The sequence below is a fragment of the Dendrobates tinctorius genome, unplaced genomic scaffold (assembly GCF_039654945.1).
Source record: "Dendrobates tinctorius isolate UK_male_01 unplaced genomic scaffold, ASM3965494v1 ptg000129l, whole genome shotgun sequence".
In the NCBI taxonomy this organism is placed as follows: Eukaryota; Metazoa; Chordata; class Amphibia; order Anura; family Dendrobatidae; genus Dendrobates; species Dendrobates tinctorius.
Window position 1 is genome coordinate 40,902,492 of NW_027361797.1, and position 23,669 is coordinate 40,926,160.

Here is a 23,669-nt window from a genome sequence, read left to right on the forward strand (position 1 = left end):
CAGTAGTTTGACAAAAATGGCTTCACCCAACCACAATAGAGTTTATATAATTTTTGGTATCCATGATTAAGGACTGGTGTATAGTCAGGAATGTGTGGGGAATTTATACTATATTGCTGGATGGAATTGAAGATGTCGGTCACTTTTTATCCGCACTGGGATAAATTCCTCTTTTGTTCCTGGATTTTTTTCTTTTGGATCTGTGCAGCATGGAGTGTAGCCAGAGCGGCTCCCCCTGTACGGAGAATCGTCCTCATATAGAGGGGGAGCTGCTTGTTTCTATGTTTTCAATGTTAGAGGCAGATGATTCCTGAATATCACATCCATCATCTGCTGGCAGAGATGCGGCTCAATTATTGATCTTACATCAAGGTCATAGTTCCCATCCGTCTGTAAATTTACGGACCGTCCATAAAAACCTGATGCTTGTCTCTGCCGTCCAGTGAATTTCCCCCCCCCCCCTGAAGTGTGTACTGTGCCTGCTCTAAAAAGGCTGCCATGTGCAGTGCAAGCAGGAGCTGTCCCGGAAGAAGACTAGAGGAGTCATGTGGGAGCCTGAAGGGCGGTGGCAGAAAATGGCGGAATTCTGCTGCAGACCTTCCTGCTGCCGGCTAGCTGAGCTGATGATCTGGGACTCGGTGCACTACAGGTCGGGGGGCCCGAATCCGATGCCAGCGCGCTGTGTCCGCTGCTCCAGTCTGCTTAGCGTCATTCTATCTGTGACGTCTCAGTGCAGAGGTCACGTTGTCGTCACTACAGCGCGGTCTCTGCTGAGACGTCACAGAGTCAGAACATAGAATATGCTGAGGAGACCTGACCGGAGCAGTGGACTCCGGAGCACTGGCAGCGGGGAGCACAACGGGGAGAAAGGAGGATTTTTTTTTTATAAATGGAGCAATATACAGTTAGGTCCATATATATTTGGACAGAGACAACATTTTTCTAATTTTGGTTCTAGACATTACCACAATGAATTTTAAATTTGAATTTTAAACAAAACAATTCATATGCAGTTGAAGTTCAGACTTTCAGCTTTCATTTGAGGGTATCCACATCAAAAAATTGGATGAAGGGTTTAGGAGTTTCAGCTCCTTAACATGTACCACCCTGTGTTTAAAGGGACCAAAAGTAATTGGACAATTGACTCCAAGGCTATTTCATAGACAGGTGTGGGCAATCCCTTCGTTATGTCCTTCTCAATTAAGCAGATAAAAGGTCTGGAGTTGATTTGAGGTGTGATTGCATTTACATGCGGTCAAATGAGCTCTCCATACAGGTGAAACAAGCCATCCTTAAGCTGCAAAAACAGAAAAAAACCGTCTGAGAAATTGCTACAACATTAGGAGTGGCAAAATCTACAGTTTGGTACATCCTGAGAAAGAAAGAAAGCACTGGTGAACTCATCAATGCAAAAAGACCTGGGCGCCCACGGAAGACAACAGTGGTGGATGATCGCAGAATAGTCTCCATGGTGAAGAGAAACCCCTTCACAACAGCCAACCAAGTGAACAACACTCTCCAGGAGGTAGGCATACCAATATCCAAATCTACCATAAAGAGAAGACTGCATGAAAGTAAATACAGAGGGGTCACTGCATGGTGCAAGCCACTCATAAGCATCAAGAATAAAAAGGCTAGACTGGACTTTGCTAAAAAAAAATCTTAAAAAAGCCAGCACAGTTCTGGAAGAACATTCTTTGGACAGAAGAAACCAAGATCAACCTCTACCAGAATGATGGAAAGAGAAAAGTATGGCGAAGGCGTGGTACAGCTCATGATCCAAAGCATACCACATCATCTGTAAAACACGGCGGAGGCAGTGTGATGGCTTGGGCATGCATGGCTGCCTGTGGCACTGGGTCACTAGTGTTTATTGATGATGTGACACAGGACAGAAGCAGCCGAATGAATTCTGAGGTATTCAGAGCCATACTGTGTGCTCAGATCCAGCCAAATGCAGCCCAACTGATTGGTCGTCATTTCATACTACAGATGGACAATGACCCAAAACATAAAGCCAAAGCAACGCAGGAGTTTATTAAAGCAAAGAAGTGGAATATTCTAGAATGGCCAAGTCAGTCACCTCATCTCAACCCAATTGAGCATGCATTTCACTTGTTAAAGACTAAACTTCAGACAGAAAGGCCGACAAACAAACAGCAACTGAAAACCACCGCAGTGAAGGCCTGGCAGAGCATCAAAAAGGAGGAAACACAGCGTCTGGTGATGGCCATGAGTTCAAGACTTCAGGCAGTCATTGCCAACAAAGGGTTTTCAGCCAAGTACTAGAAATGAACATTTTATTTACAATTATTTAATTTGTCCAATTACTTTTGGTCCCTTTTAAAAACAGGGTGGCACATGTTAAGGAGCTGAAACTCCTAAATCCTTCATCCAATTTTAATGTGGATACCCTCAAATGAAAGCTGAAAGTCTGAATTTCAACTGCATCATAATTATTTTGTTTAAAATTCATTGTGGTAATGTCTAGGACCAAAATTAGAAAAATGTTGTCTCTGTCCAAATATATGTGGACCTAACTGTATGGGGCCATTATACTGTATGGAGCATTATATGGGGTCCATAATTCAGTATGGAACATTGTATCTGGTCCATTTTTCTGTATGGAGCATTGTGTGGCACCATTATTCTATATGGAGCATTATATGAGGCCGTTATTCTGTATGTAGATTCCTATGGGGCCTATTACACTGTGTGGAACATTATATGGGGCCAATATGCTGTATGGGGCAATATATGCATGCCAATTATTCTGTATGGAACATTATATGAAGCCATTATTCTGTATGGAGCATTATATGGGGCCCATAGGGATGGCAAATTCCTAATACCAAATTACCCAGAGGTAAATAAGCCCTAATTAAGGGATGCATTAAAACATGGATTTTATTATACTTTGTTAAAAAATAGTGATACAAAAATTAAAAAAACACATCAGTGTGCCTGTGTAATCTCACTATTATCTCTATAAAAATGTATAGCCCAACCCTATGAGGAAGCATGCTAGGCAAAACTTGTTGGGGAAGCTTTGTGTTAGTTTAAGGCTAAGTTCACATTAGCATTCGGGGGCTTTACTGAGGGCTGCGTACTTCCTCTGTTAAGCTCCGCCTACTTCCTCATACGTCTGCATGCGTCCTGCGTACCTATCTTTAACATTGGGTACGCGGGACATTCAGATGTATGCGGATGCGCTGTTTTGACGCTCCCGCCGACCGCACGGAAACGCAACAAGTGTATCCTAGGGATAGAGACTCTAACCAATGAACTGCTGTCATGGTGGATATAGTATTGCTCTGAATAGGGATCAGATTGATGAATGAATCCGATGGTTTGTGTATTTCTCCCTTTCCTTATCCTCCAGCCTATTTTGGTAAGTGCTGTTGTATGATAATGATATTCAGTTTGTTTTGTATTTGTCTTGTTTCTCTTACATTTCTGTACCAAGCCCCATGGTGTGGAGAAGGGGTCAGATTAGGGTTTAACAACATCATAGTAAGTTTGGCGACCCAGGCCTCTCTACCATCAACAGTTCCCCTGAGACAGGGATAGTTAGGGTCCCAGTTCCAGGGACAGTTGTAGGCCCTTCTCCCTTACGTCTGTCACAGCATGACACCTACATACAGTATAATGGGCCTCAAATTATCCTCCATACAGTGTAATGAGGCCATATAGTCCTCAATTCAGTATATAATGGCCCCACATAGTCCTCTATACAGTATAATGGCCGCACTTAGACCTCCATACAGTGTAATGGTACCCACATAGTCATCCATACAATGTAATAACTCCACATAGTCCTCTATACTGTATATTGGGCCCCACATAGTCTTCCATACCTCCATACAGTATAATGGGCCCCAAATAGTCATAGATACAGAATAATGGTCCTCATAAAGTCTTCCATACAGTATAATGGCCCCATATAGTCCACCATACAGTATAATGAGCCCCACACACTCCTCCACACAGAATAATGGCCCCACATCTTCCATACAATACGCCTCACATATCCCTCCATAGAGTATAATGGCCCCAAGAAGTACTCCATATAGTATAATGGTCCCCACATCTAATATATAAAGCTGAATGTCTAGGTGTGTATGTGTGTATGTCCAGGATTGGCATCTGCACCGTCGCAGCTACCAGGGCTGTGGAGTCGGAGTCGTGGAGTCGGAGTCAGTGCTCATTTTGGTGGAGTCGGAGTTGAATTCGGTATAAAGTGGACCGACTCCGACTCCTAAAATATATAATAAATTGGGTACAGTAGTTCAATGCAGAATGTGCTGAATATTTTTTCATAGGAATTTGGGAAAGTTATGAAATGTCCTATAAATGGCTGTTCTATTCCTGATCTAAGGCAACATTCACACACAGCGTTTTTCCTGCGTTTTTTGAGGATACGTTTTTCAGCTGCAAAAGCTGATCATCTTTTTAAAAAACCGCATCACCTGAAAGGTTTTTGAGCTCATAGATAATGTTTTCAATAGCAAAAGCAGATTAGAAATCTGCTCTATCTATATATCCATTTATCCATATCTTATCTGTACCAAAAAGAATGAAAGCCGGGTAGCACACAGACTAACACTCCTTTTTTTTAGCACCAGTCAGGTCCACCTCATAGCTGCCCAAAAGGACGCCCAGGACAGGCATTGCTCGTCTTCAGTAACACATCAGCATCAACTGATAGTTGGAATAAATAGACTGCATTCACCAGCACATCTTCTTAAGGTGCAGGCTTTATTTACAAGTGTAGGGGTGTGCAGTATGAGGTTCTGCAGCAGCTGAGGTGTGCAGTATGAAATTCTGCGGAACAGTATGAGGTTCTGCCCCCCCCCCCCAGGTTTGATCCTGGCTACGCCCATAGTGTGAATGTAGCCTGAGGATTTAGGATTTATCTTAGCCGAGATAAGTCATAGTGTGTGTGTATGTGTATATACTATATATATATATATATATATATACACAGTGTGTGTGTGTATATATATATATATATATATACACAGTACAGACCAAAAGTTTGGACACACCTCAATCAAAGCGTTTTCTTTATTTTCATGACTATGAAAATTGTAGATTCACTCTGAAGGCATCAAAACTATGAATTAACACATGTGGAATTATATGTTCACATTGTACTACAATACATTTTTCACTTAAATATAAGCAATATATGTGGGAGTCGGAGTCGGTGTAAGGGAAATTGAGGTGTCGGAGTCGCAGGTTTGGCTTACCGACTCCACAGCCCTGGCAGCTACAGCCACAAAATTTTGCACAGTCACACGTCTGGACCCCGAGAGCATCATAGGTTATGATGTGAGGCGAAATTTTAACCCCGCGCGTTCCAATTCACCAAACAATTTGGCCTATTATTCTTATCATTTCTATGGTGTTATCGTCCTTCTGTAAAGCTGGAAATAACACAATTTATTACCGTGCCAACACAGACCACCCTCTGACACAGATTGCAGGGGGAGCCCAGTATCACACAGGAGAGGATTAGATACACGGCTCAGCAGTCAGTATCACACAGGATAGGATTAGATACACAGCTCAGCAGTCAGTATCACACAGGAGAGGATTATACACATACATACATACACACATTGAGCTTTATACAGTATTAGATGAATGCCATAAAAAGAAAAAAATGCTTCCAACTTCACAAAAAATAGCATGTATCTCAAAAATACATCTCCAGACAAAACATTGCTTAAATAATGGAAAAATAAAAATGCTAGTGCATTTAACCCCTTAATACGTCTTTTTACTAACCTGAGATATGAGACTAGCACCCCCATACAGGTGACAATCCAGCAGCTGTCGGCTGTACACTACAGCTGACAACTTGCTGTATCAGCGACGATCAGTGTTGGCACCGTCCATATCCGTTTATCCCCTTAGATGCTGCTGTCAATAGTGACTACATCATATAAATGGTTAACAGATTGTGGGGGCTTCCGCTTTAATCTCATCAGCACCTTGAGATCATGATCCTGTGGTCCTGATGTTTGCCATGGCAGTTCACGGCCAAATAGCGGCCTGTTCAGAAGTTAGCGACATTTAGGTAATAAAAATACACTTTTTCATTCCTGTCATGCCATTTTGCATTAATTCCTTAAAATCACCTGAAGGGTTAATTAACTACCTGACAGCAGTTTTCAGTATGTCAGGGGGTGATGTTTTCAAAATGATATCACGTTTGTTTGTTTTTTCCAATATATAGAACCCCCAAAGTCACTTCAAATCTGGATAGGTCCCTCAAAAAAATAAATTTTGTAAATTTCTATGAAAAATTGCTGCTGCATTTTTAACCCCTTCCTGACATCCGACGGTATATCCCGTCCATGGGACCTGGGCCCCTATGCCCATGGACGGGATAGTACGTCGGGCGCGATCAGCGGCACCCAGGTGGTGAGCGCCGCTGATCGCGGCCGGGTGTCAGCTGATTATCACAGCTGACACCCGGCACAATGTGTCAGGGTTGGTCACGGACCGCCCCCGACACGTTAACCCCTTGCACACCGCGATCAAACATGATCGCGGTGTACCGGGAGTTAAAGGGAAGCATCGGCAGGGAGGGGGCTCCCTCCGTGCTTCCCTGAGCCCCCCACGGCAGCGCAATGTGCAGCGCTGCTGCGGGGGACTCCTTTCCTCCAGGCCCCCGAATCCAAGATGGCTTCGGGGGCCTGAGGAAGCTGGCTTCCTCAGTGCCTGCAAAGCGCAGGCATGAGGAAGCCTTCTGCAGTGCCTGTGTCAGATCGCTGATCTGTCACAGTGATCTGTGATGTGACAGATCAGCGATCTGTCACAGGACAGTGATGTCCCACCTGGGACTATTTAATAAAGTAAAAAAAAAAAATAAAAAAAAGTGTAAAAATAATTAAAAAAAAAATCGCCAAATAAATTACAAAAAAAAAAAAAATATTCCCCCAATAAATCCATTTTTTGGAAATAAAAAAAAAACCAATAAAAGTACACATATTAGGTATCGCCGCGTCCGTAACGACCCGCCCTATAAAACTGTCCCATTAGTTAACCCCTTTAGCGAACCCCTTAAAAAATAAAAATAAAAAACGAAGCAAAAAATAATGATTTATTATCATACTGCCAAACAAAAAGTGTAATAACGCGCGATCAAAAAGACGCATATAAATATCCATGGTACCGCTGAAAACGTCATCTTGTCCCGCAAAAAACGAGCCACCACACAGCATCATCAGCGAAAAAATAAAAAAGTTATAGCTCGCAGAATAAAGCGATGCAAAAATAATTATTTTTTATATAAAATAGTTTTCATTGCATAAAACCGACAAAAACATAAAAAAAGACCTAAATGAGGTATCACTGTAACCGTACTGACCCGAAGAATAAAACCGCTTTATCAATTTTACCGCACGCGGAACGGTGTAAACGCACCCCCCCAAAAGAAATTCATGAAACGCTGGTTTTTCTTCATTCTGCGTCCCAAAAATCGGAATAAAAAGCGATCAAAAAATTTCACGTGCCCGAAAATGGTACCAATAAAAACGTCAACTCGTCCCGCAAAAAATAAGACCTCACATGACCCGGTGTGTCAAAATACGGAAAAATTATAGCTCTCAATATGTGGTGATGCAAAAACTATTTTTACAATAAAAAGCGTCTTTTAGCGTGCGACAGCTGCCAAAAATAAAAACCGCCATAAATAGTAAATCAAACCACCCGTTATCACCCCCTTAGTTAGGGAAGAAAAATAAAATAAAAAAAATGTATTTATTTCCATTTTTCCATTAGGGTTAGGGCTAGGGGTGTGTTGGGGTAGGGTTAGGTTAGGGCTAGGGTTAGGGCTAGGGGCATGTTGGGGTTCGGGTTGGAGTTAGAATTGGGGGTTTCCACTGTTTGGGCACATCAGGGGCTCTCCAAATGCAACATGGCGTCTGATCTCAATTCCAGCCAATTCTGAGTTGAAAAAGTCAAATGGTGCTCCTTCCCTTCCAAGCTCTGCCATGCGCCCAAACAGTGTTTTACCCCCACATGTAGGGTATCAGCCTACTCAGGACAAATTGCAAAACAATTTTTGGGGTCCAATTTCTCCTGTTACCCTTAGGAAAATAAAAAATTGGGGGCAAAAATATCATTTTTGTGGAAAAAAAATATTTTTTTATTTTCACGTCCGAGTGTTATAAACTTCTGTGAAGCACTTGGGGGTTCAAAGTGCTCACCACACATCTAGATAAGTTCCGTGCGGGGTCTAGTGTCCAAAATGGGGTCACTTGTGGGGAGTTTCAATAGTTTAGGTACATCAGGGGCTCTCCAAACGCACATGACACCCGCAGACCATTCCATCAAAGTCTGCATTCCAAAACATCACTACTTCCCTTCCGAGCCCCGACGTGTGCCCATACAGTAGTTTTCTCCCACATATGGGGTATCAGCATACTCAGGACAAATTGGACAACAACTTTTAAGGTCCAATTTCTCCTGGTACCCTTGGGAAAATAAAAAAATGGTGACTAAAAGATCATGTTTGTGGAAAAAATACGAATTTTTTATTTTCACGCCTGGGCGTTATAAACTTCTGTGAAGCACTGGGGGGTTCAAAGTGCTCACCACACATCTAGATAAGTTCCTTGGGGGGTCTAGTTTACAAAATGGTGTCATTTGTGTGGGGTTTCCACTGTTTAGGTACATTAGGGGCTCTCCAAAGGCAACATGACACCCGCAGACCATTCCATCAAAGTCTGCATTCCAAAACGTCACTACTTCCCTTCCGAGCCCCGACTTGTGCCCATACAGTAGTTTTCTCCCACATATGGGGTATCAGCATACTCAGGACAAATTGGACAACAACTTTTGGGGTCCAATTTCTCCTGGTACCCTTGGGAAAATAAAAAAATGGTGACTAAAAGATCATGTTTGTGGAAAAAATACGAATTTTTTATTTTCACGCCCGGGCGTTATAAACTTCTGTGAAGCACTGGGGGGGTCAAAGTGCTCACCACACATCTAGATAAGTTCCTTAGGGGGTCTAGTTTCCAAAATGGTGTCATTTGTGGGGGGTTTCCACTGTTTTGGTACATCAGGAGTTTTCCAAACGCGACATGGTGTCCGATCTCAATTCCAGCCAAAAACGTCAAATGGCGCTGCTTCCCTTCCGAGCTCTGCCATGCGCCCAAATAGTGGTTTACCCCCACATGTGGGGTATCAGCGTACTCAGGACAAATTGCACAATAACTTTTAGGGTCCTGTTACCCTTGGAAAAATAAGAATTGAGGGTGAAAAGATCATTTTTGTGGAAAAAATATGATTTTTTAATTGTATGGCTTTATGTTATAAACTTCTGTGAAGCCCATGGGGGTTCAAAGTTCTCACCACACATCTAGATAAGTTCCTTAGGGGGTCTAGTTTCCAAATTGGTGTCATTTGTGGGGGGTTTCCACTGTTTTGGTACATCAGGGGTTTTCCAAACGCGACATGGTGTCCGATCTCAATTCCAGCCAAAAACGTCAAATGGCGCTGCTTCCCTTCCGAGCTCTGCCATGCGCCCAAATAGTGGTTTACCCCCACATGTGGGGTATCAGCGTACTCAGGACAAATTGCACAATAACTTTTAGGGTCCTGTTACCCTTGGAAAAATAAGAATTGAGGGTGAAAAGATCATTTTTGTGGAAAAAATATGATTTTTTAATTGTATGGCTTTATGTTATAAACTTCTGTGAAGCCCATGGGGGTTCAAAGTTCTCACCACACATCTAGATAAGTTCCTTAGGGGGTCTAGTTTCCAAAATGGTGTCATTTGTGGGGGGTTTCCACTGTTTTGGTACATCAGGGGTTTTCCAAACGCGACATGGTGTCCGATCTCAATTCCAGCCAAAAACGTCAAATGGCGCTGCTTCCCTTCCGAGCTCTGCCATGCGCCCAAATAGTGGTTTATCCCCACATGTGGGGTATCAGCGTACTCAGGACAAATTGCACAATAACTTTTAGGGTCCTGTTACCCATGGGAAAATAAAAATTGGGGTGAAAAGATCATTTTTGTGGAAAAAATATGATTTTTTAATTGTACCGCTGTACGTTATAAACTTTTGTAAAGCCCTTGTGGGTTCAAAGTTCTCACCACATATCTAGATAAGTTCCTTGGGGGGTCTAGTTTCCAAAATGGGGTCACTTGTAGGGGGTTTCCACTGTTTAGGTACATCAGGGACTCTCCAAACGTGACATGGCGTCCAATCTGAATTCCAGCCAATTTTGCATTGAAAAAGTCAAACGGCGCTCCTTCCATTCTGAGCTCTGCCATGCGCCGAAACAGTCGTTCCCCCCCACATATCAGGTATCTGCGTACTCAGGACAAATTGCACAATAACTTTTGCAGTCCAATTTCTCCTGTTACCCTTGGTAAAATAAAAAAAATTGAACCTGAATTATTTTTTTTATGAAAAAAAGTTAGATGTTCATTTTTTTTTAAATATTCAAAAAAATTCCTGTGACGCACCTAAAGGGTTAATAAACTTCTTGAATGTGGTTTTGAGCACCTTAAGGGGTGCAGTTTTTAGAATGGTGTCACTTTTGGGTATTTTCTATCATATAGACCCCTCAAAGAGGCTTCAAATGTGATGTCCTAAAAATAAAATGGTGTTGTAAAAATGAGAAATCGCTGGTCAACTTTTAACCCTTATAACTTCCTAACAAAAAAAAATTTTGGTTCCAAAATTGTGCTGATGTAAAGTAAACATGTGGGAAATGTTAGTTATCAAGTTTTTTGTGTGCCGTATCTCTGTGATTTAAAGGCATAAAAATTCAAAGTTGGAAAATTGCGAAATTTTCAAAATTTTCGCCAAATTTCCGTTTTTCTCACAAATAAACGCAAGTTATTTGAATGAAATTTTACCACTAACATGAAGTACAATATGTCACGAGAAAACAATGTCAGAATCACCGGGATCCATGGAAGCGTTCCAGAGTTATGACCTCATAAAGGTACAGTGGTCAGAATTGTAAAAATTGGCCCGGTCATGAACGTGCAAACCACCCTTGGGGGTGAAGGGGTTAAACCTCCTAAAAGGCTAACAAAATAAAATACTGTATATACTCGCGTATAAGCCGAGATTTTCAGCCCATTTTTTGGGGCTGAAAGTCCCCCTCTCGGCTTATACGCCAGTCATATACCGGGGGGTTGGTGAGGGAGGGGGGGGCGGTGGTGTCAGAACATACTTTCCCCCTCCTGGCGCGGTCTCTGCAGCCCCCCTGCTTCTCCCAGGTCTCAGGCTCCTTCCTGCAGCGGTCATGTGGTACCGCTCATTAAATTCATGAATATGCGCATATTCATTACTTTAATGAGCGGTACCACGTGACCGCTGCAGGAAGGAGTCTAAGAACTGGGAGAAGGGGCTGCAGAGACCGCGCCAGGAGGGGGTAAGTATATGCTATATTTACTGATCCCCGGTCCATCGCTGCACGCCGCTCTGCTGTCTGCTGGGTCCCTCTGTGATGTTCAGGTCAGAGGGCGCGATGCCGTAGTCAGTGCGCGCCCTCTGCCTGAATGTCACTGACAGAGAGACCCGGCAGACAGCAGCGCGCAGCGATGGACCGGGGATCCGTAAGTATCGCCAGTGCCGGGGACCTGAGCCAGCGGTGACCCCGGCACCTGGCACCCAGCGACGGAAAGGTATTTCATTTTTTCTTTTATTTGCGGCAGCGGCATATGGGGGGGAATTCTATGAAACACCTTATGGGGCAGCATATGGGGGGGATTCTATGGAACACCTTATGTGGCAGCATATGGGGGGGATTCTATGGAGCACCTTATTGGGCAGCATATGGGGGTATTCTATGGAGCACCTTATTGGGCAGCATATGGCGGGTATTCTATGGTGCACCTTATGGGGTGGGATTCTATGGAGCATCTTATGGGGAAGCATATGGGGGTATTCTATGGTGCAGCATATGGGGCCATAATCTATGGAGCAGCATATGGGGCAGCATATGGGGGCATAATCTTTGGAGCATCTTATGGGGCTATAACCTTTATGGAGCAGCATATGGGGTATATTCTATGGAGAATCTTATGGGGCCATTATTAACCTTTGTGCAGCATTATATGGGGTGCATTTTGTATGGAGCATCTTATGGGGCCATCATGAACTGTATGAAGCATTATATGGGACTCCTGATTTAATATGGATATTTAAAGACATTTAACCTACTGATGTCTCAATTAATTTTACTTTTTTTGGTATCTATTTTTATTTTTGAAATTTACCAGTAGCTGCTGCATTTTCCACCCTAGGTTTATACGTGAATCAATAAGTTTTCCCAGTTTTTTGTGGCAAAATTAGGGGGGTTGGCTTATACACTGGTCGAATTATACATGAGTATATACTGTAATATTTTATAAATGGTGCTGATGTAAAGCAGACATGAGGGAAATGTTATTTATTAATGTTTTTCTGTGGTATGACTATCTGGATTAAAGGGATAATCATTCAGAGTTTGAAAATTGCTAATTTTTTTACATTTTTGTCAAATTTCTGATATTTTTTATAAACACAAAACATATCAACCTAAATTTATCATTATTATAAATGATAATGTGTCACGAAAAAAAGTCTCAAAATCAGTGGGATTTGTTGAAGCATTCCAGAGTTATCACCCCATAAAGTGACATTGGTCAGAATTCAAAAATTTGGCTTGGTCACTAAGGGGTTAATGAAGGAAATCACTTTGCCATAATGCAGTATAGTTACAGTGACGCCTACACCAGTGATATAGGAGGCGGAGATGTCAGCATGTTTTAGCGGCTCAGGTGCCCCATGAGCTTGTAGTAAAAGCCTCCATCTAGAACATTCCATATGAGTTTTCCTTCTGTCTGTGACTTTTACATTATTACTTTCACAGCTTTGACATCCAGGAAAATATCTGAAGAACATCAATACTGAAGCCATAATGGAGAAAGGAGAAAGTGATGTGCGGGATGAGGAGTGGTGCAAAGAGGACGTTCCTACAGGTAACTGCCCCAGTGAGGAGTCACCATTATATAAAGCAGAGAAGAGTTTCATTCTCATTCACTGAACCGCACAATTGAAGTTTTATGTTATGTGTTTTCTCAGTTTTTTGGCCATAGATTTTCGCATTCGGCTAAAATGCAGATTATATCTGGGTGACAATGTAATGACGCAATATGTAATAAGACGCGTTGTGTATCTATAATATGGATATAAGAATAGACTGAGATGATAGATCATCAAAGACGCGTGACACCTCATTGGCAAAGTATCTAGTTTAGTGTTTTACATCATATCCATCAGAGTTCTGGTTCCAGGATTAATATATAACCTAAGTAACCTATTTGATTTACTGAACTAGCTGGGGATGAAAAAAAAACTTATGACAATTGTCTCATAGTCACAGCCAGGAGTAGATTATAAGAGAAAGCAGAGAATTGCCTGGGCTTATCCAGCTCTGTTTCTCCATAGCCATGACTTCCTAATACACGACCATACGGCTCCTCTGTTCTGCATGTAGCGGTCAGTGATTGTGTGAGACGGACACCACCTAGTAGTACTGACGCCTGAGCATTTCTCCAGGGACAAGTGACACAATATGAGCAAGTCCTGCACTCTGTCACATGGAAGATGGGGCGCCAGTGGGCAATGTGTAGAGTTCACTGAAGAATAGACATAATATCCACAGCACACACCACAGGATGCAATATGGAAGCCGATTATACTTTATTCTAAAACAGTCCAGACCACAGACATAGACATGTAATTAGAGATGTTAGTACAGACAGTACTTACCTGAGTCTGCTAACCGCATTGTCTCCGAAATCCAACATAGCCATGACGGTTCGGCCAAGCATTCATCTATTTTCTATGGGGAAAGAGAACAAAGCTGCTTCCATATCATGAATCAGTGCTTGTTACAGGTCAATACCTGCCTGTTTAAATTAAACCCTAAAGATAACCTGTCAGCTACAAAAATGCTATTTACCTGCAGATATATTGAGTAATTTGTAGATAAATAATATTTAAAGAGAACCTGTCAGCAGTTTTGGCCAATATAAGATGAGGCCGCTGCATTTCAGAGCTTATTTACAGCATTGTGTAATGCTTTAGATCAGCACCCGGTCCAGCCTGAAAGATAAGAAAAATAAGTTTTATTATAGTCACCTGGGGAGGCGGTCCAGTCCGACGGGTGTCGCAGGTCTGGCACCTCCCATCCTCTTGCAATGCCGCCCTCCTGATTGCTTCATCGCTCCCGGGCATCGTGCTCCTGTGCAGGCGTACTTATCTGTCCTGTTGATGGCAGTCAGAGAGGCCCAGCGCCTGCTCACTGCAGTACTTTACTCTGCCCTCAACAGGGCAGATAAGTACGCCTGCGCAGGAGCGCAATGCCGGGGAGTGATAAAGCAAGCAGGAGGGCGGCATTGCAAGAAGATGGGAGGCGCCAGACCCGGACCTGCGACACCCATCGGACCGGACCGCACCCCGGTTACTATAATAAAACTTACTAGATGTGTGTTTCCTGAAGGAAGTACAGATAGTGCTTTGAAATGGTGCCCGGGCTGCCCCTTCAAGAGAGACTTGCCTGCTTGCCCCTGGAAGACTTTCAACTCAGGATCCATTTTAACTGTGGGTGCCTCTCAGGGGCCACTTTGGCCTCAGGGTCTGATTTGGTGGGTGGGGCCCCTCAGGGCTTGAATTGGTGGCCGGGATCCCTCAGGGTCCGATTTTGTGGGTGGGGCCCCTCAGGGTCCGATTTTGTGGGTGGGGCCCCTCAGGGTCCGATTTTGTGGGTGGGACCCCTCGGTCCGATTTTGTGGGTGGGGACCCTCAGGGTCTGATTTTGTGTCAGGGGCCCCTCAGGGTCCGATTTTGTGGCAGGGGCCCCTCAGGGTCCGATTTTGTGGCTGGGGCCCCTCAGGGTCCGATTTTGTGGCTGGGGCCCCTCAGGGTCCGATTTTGTGGCTGGGTCCCCTCAGGGTCCGATTTTGTGGCTGGGGCCCCTCAGGGTCCGATTTTGTGGCCGGATCCCCTCAGGGTCCGATTTTGTGGCCGGGGCCCCATAGGGTCCGATTTTGTGGTTGGGGCCCCTCAGGGTCCAATTTGGTGGGCGGGGCCACTCGGTCCGATTTTGTGGGCGGTGCCCTTCAGGGTCCGATTTGGTGGGCGGGGTCACTCTCGGTTCGATTTAGTAGGCGGTGCCCCTCAGGGTCCGATTTGGTGGGCGGGTCCCCTCAGGGTCCGATTTGGTGGGCGGGTCCCCTCAGGGTCCGATTTGGTGGGCGGGTCCCCTCAGGGTCCGATTTGGTGGGCGGGTCTCCTCAGGGTCCGATATGGTGGGCGGGGCCCCTCTGGGTCTGATTTGGTGGACTCTGCCACTCTGGGTCCGTTTTGGTGGGCGGGGCCACTCTAGGTCTGATTTTTTGAGCAGGGCCACACTGGGTCCGATTTCGAGGCCAGGGTGGCTCAGCCTCCGATTTGGAGCCTGGGGTCACTCAGCTTTCGATTTGGCGTGCCGGCCCTTTAAGACTCATTTCAGTGTGCCGGCCCTTTAAGAATCACTTTGGCGTGTCGGCCCTTTAAGAGCCAGTTTGGCTCACTGGGCTTCTAAATCCACTTTGGCGCACATTCTCTCTCAGGGGCATGCGTCATGTGATGAAGCTAGATTTGCATTTGTGCTGTGGGTTTCGCTTTAAGAGCTGAAATTATCTGCCAGAAACTGTGTCCTGGAGAGGTCATGTGAAGTTCGTAGGCGTTGGCATAGTAACTGGGTCTGCCTGTGCATATCAATGAGCTCAACTGCCATTTCAATTGCCTCAGGGCATGTTTTAAGTTTCCCATTCCAATGACGGGAAAAAAAAATTTTCAAACGTAAATTGCGCAAAAACTACAAATCCAATCGACACGAAAAATACTTAGCACACCTCTCGTGGACGCTGGCTTCGAAACGAAACCTCAACGGAGTCTGTGCGTGTAGCGGTTCGGGCCACATTAATTGCGGAAAAATCGACCTAATAATAAGAATAAGTTAGCAGAATTCGGATTACAATATAGTGCTTTTTTCAAAGCACTATAATTATGGTGCTTGAACCTCTAGATTCACACAACATATTGTAATCCGATTTCTTATATTTATAGTGCTTTGAAGAAAGCACTATCTTGTAATCCGAACGCTGAGGGGCCCCGGCCACAAAATCAGACCCTGAGGGATCCCGTCCACCAATTCAAGCACTGAGGAGCCCAGGCCACCGAATCGGATCCTGAGGGGCCCCACAGGCCAAAGTGGCCCCTGAGAGGCACCCACAGTTAAAACGGATCCTGAGTTGAAAGTCTTGCAGGGGCAGCAGGCAAGTCTCTCTTAAAGGGGCAGCCCGGGCACCATTTCAAACCACTATCTGTACTTCCTTCAGGAAATACACATCTAGTTATAGTGGTTTGAAAAAAGCACTATATTGTAAGCCGAATTCTGCTAACTTATTCTTATTATTAGGTCGATTTTTCCGCAATTAATGCAGCCCGAACCGCTACACGCACAGACTCCGTTGAGGTGTCGTTTCGAAGCCAGCATCCACGAGAGGTGTGCTAAGTATTTTTCGTGTCGATCGGATTTGTAGTTTTTGCGCAATTTACGTTTGAAAATTTTTTTTTCCCGTCATTGGAATGCACTGTCAATGCTTTTCAATGGGAAACTTAAAACATGCCCTGAGGCGATTGAAATCGCAGTTGAGCTCATTGATATGCGCAGGCAGACCCAGTTACTATGCCAACGCCTACGAACTTCACATGACCTCTCCAGGACACAGTTTCTGGCAGATAATTTCAGCTCTTAAAGCGAAACCCACAGCATAAATGCAAATCTAGCTTCATCACATGACGCATGCCCCTGAGAGAGAATGTGCGCCAAAGTGGATTTAGAAGCCCAGTGAGCCAAACTGGCTCTTAAAGGGCCGACGCGCCAAAGTGATTCTTAAAGGGCTGACACACTGAAATGAGTCTTAAAGGGCCGGCGCGCCAAATCAAAAGCTGAGTGACCTCAGGCTCCAAATCGGAGGCTGAGCCACCCCGGCCTCCAAATCGGAGGCTGAGCCACCCTGGCCTCGAAATCGGACCCAGTGTGGCCCTGCTCAAAAAATCAGACCTAGAGTGGCCCCGCCCACCAAAACGGACCCAGAGTGGCAGAGTCCACCAAATCGGACCCTGAGGGGTCCCGCCCACCAAATCAGACTCGGAGTGTCCTCGCCCACCAAATTGGACCCTGAAGGGCCCCGCCCATCAAATCGGACCCAGAGTGGCCCTGCCCACCAAATCGGACCCTGAGGAGCACCGCCCACCAAATCGGACCCAGAGGGGCCCCGCCCACCAAATCGGACCCAGAGGGGCCTTGCCCACCAAATCGGACCGAGAGTGACTCCGCCCACCAAATCGGACCCTGAGGAGCACTGCCCACTAAATCGGACCGAGAGTGGCCCCGCCCACCAAATCGGACTCTGAGGGGTCCCACAGGCCAAAGTGGCCCCTGACAGGCACCCACAGTTAAAACGGATCCTGAGTTGAAAGTCTCGCAGGGGCAGCCGGCAAGTCTCTCTTAAAGGGGCAGCCCGGGCACCATTTCAAAGCACTAGCTGTACTTCCTTCAGGAAATACACATCTAGTTCTACTTCTTTTTCTCCGCGTTTTCCACAATTACTGCAGCCCGAACCGCTCGGCGCAGAGACCCCGTTCAGGCAGCGTTTCGAAGCCCTCGGTGGGGACAGGTTTGCTATGTATTTTTGGTGTTGATCCGATTTGTAGTTTTTTTAAAAAATCGCATTTTAAGCAAAAATTTTCCCATAGGAATTAATGGTGACCTTTCCATGACCCCCAACTGAGATGGATTGAAGGCACAGCTCAGGTGTAGTGACCTTACAAAGATGGCAGCTATGCAATTGCAGCTTCCACACATGACCCGTATTAGCTTATAGCGAAAGGGGCTACCAAGTTGTCAGAAGCTGGAGGCAGGTTGTCAGAGGCTGGAAGTGCCTGGGGCAGGTTGTCAGAGGCTGGAAGAGCCTGGGGCAGGTTGTCAGAGGCTGGGGGCAGGTTGTCAGAGGCTGTCGGAGCCTGGGGCAGGTTGTCAGAGGCTGTCGGAGCCTGGGGCAGGTTGTCAGAGGCTGTCGGAGCCTGGGGCAGGTTGTCAGAGGCTGTCGGAGCCTTGGCAGGTTGTCAGAGGCTGTCGGAGCCTGGGGCAGGTTGTCAGAGGCTGGGAGCAGGTTGTCATAGGCTATCGGAGTCTGGGGCAGGTTGTCAGAGGCTGTCGGAGCCTGGGGCAGGTTGTCAGAGGCTGTCGGAGCCTGAGGCAGGTTGTCAGAGGCTGTCGGAGCCTGGGGCAGGTTGTCAGAGGCTGTCGGAGTCTGGGGCAGGTTGTCAGAGGCTGTCTGAGCCTGCGGGCAGGTTGTCAGAGGCTGTCGGAGCCTGGGGCAGGTTGTCAGAGGCTGCTGGAGCCTGGGGCAGGTTGTCAGAGGCTGCGGCTTTCGGGGTATTTTGGCATCGCAGTGCAATTTTCATGTGTGCAGTAGCATCAGCTAAGGATTCCTCAGATTTTCCCGCAAAAAACGCATGCGTTTTTTGCGGGAAAATCTGGGGAATCCTTAGCTGATGCTACTGCACACATTAACATTCGACTGCGACGAAAAAAATACCCCGAAAAAAGGGGTCTGAGTGACTTTTTCGTCACAGATTTAATTTTAAGTGTGTGCATTAGGATCAGGGCACCCCCCCCAAAGGCTGACTGTGTAAAAAAATTACTTTAAAACATCCCCAAATCACTAGAAGGGGGATGTGTAATGCATTCACATTCTAACTTTACTTTCGAAGGCTGTGTGCCCACTTGCGTTTTTGTAATCGTTTCCGCAGAGTTTGAGCCGGATCAGACGCCGCAGAAACGCTTAAAAGAAGCTTCCCATTAAATGTAATGCATTTTTGTCTTTGTGCCAATGCATGCGTTTTTTTCCGCTCAGGAAACGCTTAGTGGCTAAAAACGCAGCATGCTCATTAATTTCTGCATAGCTCCGTGTTTTTAGCTGTTTCCAATGCTCCCAGAAAAAAACGCATCAAAAACGCGTGGAAATAAAACGCGCGTTTTCTTGGAAGAAGTCCGATTTTGTAAGCGTTTAAAAATGCTAACGTGGGCAAATAGCCTTACAATCGATACCTGTTTGCCAAAGTGGCCCCTGAGGGGCCCGGAGCGCCAAAGTGGTCCCCGAAGCAAAGTGGCTAATGAGGTGCCGAATGTGCCAAAGTGGCTACTGAGGTGCCGAATGTGCCAAGTGGCTATCAAGTGGCCAAAGTGGCTACCGAGGGGCTGTGTGAGCGCTGTTCAAGCACCATGTATTTCCTTCAGGAAATGCCCATCTAGTTTTTCTTATCTTTCAGGTCGGACCGGGGGCTTATCTACAGCATTATAGAATTCAGTAGATAAGTCCTGAAAGGCGGTGGCCGCATCTTATATCGGCCAAAACAGCTGACAGGTTTGCTTTTAGGCTATGTGCCCACGTTGCAGAAATGCTGCGGAATTGTCCGCATCATTTCCGCAAATCCCCGCAACGGGTAAAACGCATGCGGAATTCACAAGCGTTTTGCGTTTTTAGCTTGCAGAATGCTAGTGCTTTTGCAACCGATTTGAAGCATCGCTTGGAAAAGTGATTGACAGGTTGGTCACACTTGTCAAGCATAGTGCTTGACAAGTGTGACCAACTTTTTACTATTGATGCTGCCTATTTTAATTCTATTTTTTACAAGAATATGGTACCAAGGACCTGGAGGAGAGTCCCCTCTCCTCCAGACCCTGGGTACCATCCGCACATGAAGTGCTTACTTTATGCATGGTGGGCATAGCCACATGCGTAAAGTGAGGGTTTCAATGCAATCCTATGGCGGCAGAATCGCGGCGATTCCGCAAAAATAATGGACATGCTGCGTATTTTACCGCGATGTGATTCTGCAGTGGAAAAATCCGCTGCATGGGCACAGCAATTGCGGAATCCCATAGGATTGCATGGGAATGCGTTTTGTTAGCGTTTTTTAAGCCCATAATAAACGCAACGTGGGCACACAGCCTTAAGCATGTTAGGCTGTGTTACTGGGAGAGCGGCTACCAGGAGAAATTGAAGTTATATTTTCCCTGCAGCCGCTCGCTTCCAGTCATTGAGGTGGTATATGAAGCCCTAACACAGAGAGGTGACTGCTACAGCCCTCTACTTCTCCTGAAGAATAAAATCGAGCGGCTGCATAGAGAATATAATTTCCTCAATGAGCAGTGATTGATGGTATAGGAAGGTGATTGGGGCTTATTAGCTTTCATTTTGATGAAGGAATGATGATTTGTTTCCTTATCTCATGGTTTTTTTATTATTGCAGAACATCCTGAATTTACAGAAAGAGGATGATGCGCTGTCAACAACGAACATTTTTAGTCTCATATAAAATATGCGACCAGTGACAAATGTTTTATTATTTGATGTTTGCACTGGCCAATGATTGAGAATGAACATTAGCAGAATTGATTCTTTGTGAAATCATCACATCATGTAAATTACACCTCAGTCAGTTAATAATAGAACTTTGCTACACACTTTGCAATGTCTATGTATTCTTTTTAATTTTACTTTCTTATATTTATCTAAATATAAAACATTATTAAGGTTATTTGACTGAAAAAATCACATCAGTTATATTCTTGACAGATGGTCGTACCAGCAGCTCCAAAATCCAAAAAAGTATTGCACAAGACCCATATGAAGAACAAGCCAACATCTCAGACGTGGATCCTTTTAAAGTACAATGTCCTAATTCATCACAGACTGGTAAACCAAATAATAGTCACAGAAGAAGTGCGGAAAATAAAAAAGCTCCCACAAGGAAGAAGCCATTTTCATGTTCAGAATGTGACAAATGTTTTACAGAGAAATCACATCTTGCTAAACATGAGAGAATTCACACAGGAGAGAAGCCATTTTCATGTTCGGAATGTGGAAAATGTTTTACTCTGAAATCACATCTTGTTAGCCATGAGAGAGTTCACACAGGAGAGAAGCCATTTTCATGTTCAGAATGTGGAAAATGTTTTACAGTTAAATCAGCTCTTGTTACACATGAGAGAATTCACACAGGAGAGAAGCCATTTTCATGTTCAGAATGTGGAAAATGTTTTACTCTGAAATCACATCTTGTTAGCCATGAGAGAGTTCACACAGGAGAGAAGCCATTTTCATGTTCAGAATGTGGGAAATGTTTTACTCTGAAATCAGCTCTTGTTAGCCATGAGAGAGTTCACACAGGAGAGAAGCCATTTTCATGTTCAGAATGTGGAAAATGTTTTAAAGACAAATCAGGTCTTGTTAGCCATGAGAGAGTTCACACAGAAGAGAAGCAATTTTCATGTTCGGAATGTGGGAAATGTTTTACAGGTAAATCAGCTCTTGTTAAACATGAGAGAAATCACACAGGAGAGAAGCCATTTTCATGTTCAGAATGTGGGAAATGTTTTATAGAGAAATCACATCTTGTTAGACATGAGAGAATTCACACAGGAGAGAAGCCATTTTCATGTTCAGAATGTGGAAAATGTTTTAAAGACAAATCAACTCTTGTTACACATGAGAGAATTCACACAGGAGAGAAGCCATTTTCATGTTCAGAATGTGGGAAATGTTTTACAGAGAAATCAACTCTTGTTAGCCATGTGAGAGTTCACACAGAAGAGAAGCCATTTTCATGTTCAGAATGTGGAAAATGTTTTAAAGACAAATCGGGTCTTGTTAGCCATGAGAGAGTTCACACAGAAGAGAAGCAATTTTCATGTTCGGAATGTGGTAAATGTTTTACAGGTAAATCCGCTCTTGTTAAACATGAGAGAAATCACACAGGAGAGAAGCCATTTTCATGTTCAGAATGTGGGAAATGTTTTATGGAGAAATCACATCTTGTTAGACATGAGAGAATTCACACAGGAGAGAAGCCATTTTCATGTTCAGAATGTGGAAAATGTTTTAAAGACAAATCAAATCTTGTTACACATGAGAGAATTCACACAGGAGAGAAGCCATTTTCATGTTCAGAATGTGGGAAATGTTTTACAGACAAATCAAATCTTGTTACACATGAGAGAATTCACACAGGAGAGAAGCCATTTTCATGTTCAGAATGTGGGAAATGTTTTATAGCGAAATCACATCTTGTTACACATGAGAGAATTCACACAGGAGAGAAGCCATTTTCATGTTCAGAATGTGGGAAATGTTTTATAGAGAAATCACATCTTGTAACACATGAGAGAATTCACACAGGAGAGAAGCCATTTTCATGTTCAGAATGTGGAAAATGTTTTATAGAGAAATCACATCTTGTTAGACATGAGAGAATTCACACAGGAGAGAAGCCATTTTTATGTTCAGAATGTGGGATATTTTTTTCATATAACTCTCAACTTGTTAGACATCAGAGAAATCACATAGGGAAGAAGGTATTGTAATCCTTTAGTGACGAAACCTAATTTTTGATATCTGAAATGTCACTTTTTGTAGTAATAATGATGGAATGTGACATATCTTAGTTATTCTTTTTCCTGATATGTTGTGCTTTATTTTGGTACAGTAAATGTAATAAATGAAAATATGCTATATTCCAGCTTTGAATGTTTATACCTGTAAACCGTATAGTTATACCACATAAAAAAAAAAACATTTACCTTATGTCTTCTCTGTCAGTAATTTTTCAAACATCCTTTTATTTTGGTTGAAGAGTTACAAGTTTAGTAGTTTAGTAATTTTTCATTATTTTAGGGCAATGTGCAGAACTCATTTTCTAGGGACCTATTCAGTTCAGTGAGGGGCTAATATATTGGGGATTCCTCTAAAGGGATTCTGTTTTAAACCTGTCACCCACATGCCTGTTCACCTTCGTGACCAGAACAATTTTTTTCAATTCTGACAAGTGTCACTTTATGACGTAAGAACTCTGGAATGCTTCAATGGATGCCACGGATTCTGAGACACACTGACATACATAGGGAACATACTGTAAGTATTTGATACACTGCTGCTTTTTCAAGTTTTCCCACCTACAAAGAATGGAGAGGTCTGTAATTATCGTAAGGAAACTTCAACTGTGAGAGACAGATTCTAAAAATAAAAACCAGAAAATCACATTGTATGATTTTAAAATAAATTGTATTTTATTGCATAAAATAAGTATTTGATCACCTACCCACCAGCCTGTCTCTCACAGACCTGTTCACTTTTCTTTAAGAATCCCTCCTACTCTGCACTCATTACCATATTATTGTTTAATTGTAAAGTGCAGCGGAATATGTTGGCGCCATATAAATAAAGATTATTATTATTATTACCACCTGCATTAATTGCACAGATCTCTCCATTCTTTGTAGGTGGGAAAACTTGCAAAATCAGCAGTGTATCAAATAAATATTTTCCCCACTGTATTGTACTTCATGATAGAGGTATACTTTCTTCAGTATGACTTGTGTGTATTTATGGAAAAATTTGAAAAAATATAGAACATTTTTCAATTTTCAAACTTTTATTTTTTTAATTCCCTTAAATCAGAGAGTCATGTTACACAAAATAGTTAAAGCAATAACATTTCCCACATGTCTACATCAGCGCAATTTTT

The 23,669-nt window shown here is 43.8% G+C and overlaps 1 protein-coding gene across 3 annotated transcripts in view; it reads left to right on the plus strand.

Moving 5' to 3' along the window:
* LOC141047839 (uncharacterized) overlaps positions 1-22,729 on the plus strand; it is a 248,460-nt gene extending 225,731 nt beyond the window's left edge. For all 3 annotated transcript variants that reach the window (XM_073543163.1, XM_073543164.1, XM_073543161.1), the window contains 2 exons: positions 12,895-13,003; positions 20,723-22,729. In XM_073543163.1, the coding sequence (XP_073399264.1) occupies positions 12,943-13,003; positions 20,723-22,509 (1,848 nt within the window). In that variant the 5' untranslated portion in view covers positions 12,895-12,942 and the 3' untranslated portion in view covers positions 22,510-22,729. The remainder of the gene's footprint in view (positions 1-12,894; positions 13,004-20,722) is intronic.
* The last annotated feature ends 940 nt before the right edge of the window (positions 22,730-23,669 follow it).